Source organism: Sardina pilchardus, chromosome 14, assembly GCF_963854185.1.
Source record: "Sardina pilchardus chromosome 14, fSarPil1.1, whole genome shotgun sequence".
Lineage (NCBI taxonomy): Eukaryota > Metazoa > Chordata > Actinopteri > Clupeiformes > Clupeidae > Sardina > Sardina pilchardus.
In genome coordinates this window covers 5,006,804-5,009,303 of record NC_085007.1, presented here as the reverse complement: position 1 = coordinate 5,009,303, position 2,500 = coordinate 5,006,804, and the positions used below count along the sequence as shown (strand labels likewise).

Below are 2,500 nucleotides of genomic sequence, written 5' to 3'. Positions count from 1 at the left end.
GACTGTGCAGTATACCCACTTACGTGACTACGCAGGACTGTGCAGTATAGTATACCCACTTACGTGACTACGCAGGACTGTGCAGTATACCCACTTACGTGACTACGCAGGACTGTGCAGTATACCCACTTACGTGACTACGCAGGACTGTGCAGTATACCCACTTACGTGACTACGCAGGACTGTGCAGTATACCCACTTACGTGACTACACAGGACTGTGCAGTATACCCACTTACGTGACTACACAGGACTGTGCAGTATACCCACTTACATGATACACAGGACTGTGCAGTATACCCACTTACGTGACTACGCAGGACTGTGCAGTATACCCACTTACGTGACTACGCAGGACTGTGCAGTATACCCACTTACGTGACTACGCAGGACTGTGCAGTATATCCACTTACGTGACTACACAGGACTGTGCAGTATACCCACTTACATGATACACAGGACTGTGCAGTATATCCACTTAAAAAGCATCACCATCTCAGTATACACACTTACCCCCCCCCCCTACAAGGATACGTATTAACATTACATTACAGCTGACTACTACATATTAACATTACTACAGCTGACTACTACATCACAGTATACCCACTCCAGCTAACTACTACACCACAGTATATCCGCTACAGCTAACTACTACACTACAGTATATCCACTACAGCTAACTACTACACCACAGTTTACCCACTACAGCTAACTACTACACCACAGTATATCCGCTACAGCTAACTACTACACTACAGTATATCCACTACAGCTGACTACTACACCACAGTTTACCCACTACAGCTAACTACTACACCACAGTATATCCGCTACAGCTAACTACTACACTACAGTATATCCACTACAGCTGACTACTACACCACAGTTTACCCACTACAGCTAACTACTACACCACAGTATATCCGCTACAGCTACAGTAACTACTACACTACAGTATATCCACTACAGCTAACTACTACACCACAGTTTACCCACTACAGCTAACTACTACACTACAGTATATCCACTACAGCTAACTCCTACACCACAGTTTACCCACTACAGCTAACTACTACACCACAAAGAGCTGACCAACACAGAAACAACCCCAAGAGTCTCCGTAAAGAGACCACATGCAACCGTGCAGTTTGTGTAACATGTTTGGTCAGGCAATTAGAACTCATCGTCATCGTCAAGTGAATTTCCATGGAATATGGTCATGTAAAGGACCGATAGACACCTGTCCACCCTAGTGTCTGTGTAGGATATATGCGCTATGCAGTTCTGACCACCACATGGCCATGTAAGAAAAAGCATTCACAGCATGTTGTCTCTAAGTATACGATTAAAAGCATTCACAGCATGTCATCGTTAAGTACTATATACGATTAAAAGACTAGGCTTCTGTCTTGTTTATGTGTATGGTATTTCACAGATGCTTTTGTTGATGCTTACAGTATATAATGCATATTTATAATTTCAACTAGTCAAAAATAATAAATAAAGTCAAAAAGCTTACATTAAGCAACAGTAATTTGTGATTACTTGTTCTCAACCAAAACGTACTGCTTACTGTAATGGATGTGTTGTTCTACTAAGGGTTAAGTAGGGTGTGTAGGCTGGTTGGTTAAGTAGGCCAGTGGATGAGTTAGTAGTTTGAACCTGTTCTCTTTGTGTTGTGTTGTGTTACAGAAAAAGTCCATAAAATCAGAGAACTCACAGTCCTTCAAGCTTTTGTCCTCCATCAAAGTGGAGAAGGAGGAGGAAGAGGAGGAGTACGGGCGAACACAGGACCGAGAGGTACAGCGAGGAAGGTCCGAGGAAGAGGAGGACGGGGATGACGAGAGGGAAGAGGAGGAGGAAGAGGAGGAGGAGGAGAGAGAGGAGAAGAGCTCAGAGAAGAGGAAAGTCCCATCCAGCCTGCAGCCCAGAAAGACAAAGGAGATCGACCAATCGCAGCGTAGCCCTTCACAAGTGAGGCCTAGCAGCAGCGAATCAGCAGCAGACAGAAGCAAGCCGAGGTCCAATCAGAGGCCGCGGCAGCCGAAGGTGGCCAAGCGGGAGCCCAAACAGGAAGTGCGGGCGAAAGAGGAGCCCCTGAACGGACAGAACGGCCGCCGGCCAATCAAATCGGAGCCCGCGGAGAGCGAGGAAGAGGACGCGGACGACGAGGAAGAGGAGCGCGCGGGGAGAGGCCGCCGGGTCAACGGCGAGCGGAGGCACCTGAGTAACGGGCACCGGAGCGGCAACGACCTGGCCGACTGGCTGTGCTCGGCGCACGAGCGGAACGGTGGCGGTGGCGGCGGCACGGTGACCCCCACCCCCCGCAGCAGACCCGTCCTGTCCCCGCTGGGCTGGAGCCGCAGTCCTCCCCCCCCTCCGTCCTCCGTCCCGCGCTCGCACCTCCCCCACTCGCCCCCCTCCCCCGCCGCCACCTCCCCCCAGGAGCGCCACGTCATCCGGCCCCCCCCCATCAGCCCCCCGCCCGACTCGCTCCT

The 2,500-nt window shown here is 50.1% G+C and overlaps 1 protein-coding gene across 4 annotated transcripts in view; it reads left to right on the top strand.

Annotated features, from left to right (window-relative positions):
- Positions 1-2,500, top strand: part of kdm2bb (lysine (K)-specific demethylase 2Bb) — a 37,736-nt gene that overhangs the window by 26,170 nt on the left and 9,066 nt on the right. For all 4 annotated transcript variants that reach the window (XM_062553829.1, XM_062553830.1, XM_062553828.1 and 1 more), the window contains exon 17: positions 1,695-2,500. This exon is cut by the window's right edge and continues 117 nt beyond it. In XM_062553829.1, coding sequence (XP_062409813.1) covers positions 1,695-2,500 — 806 coding nt within the window. The remainder of the gene's footprint in view (positions 1-1,694) is intronic.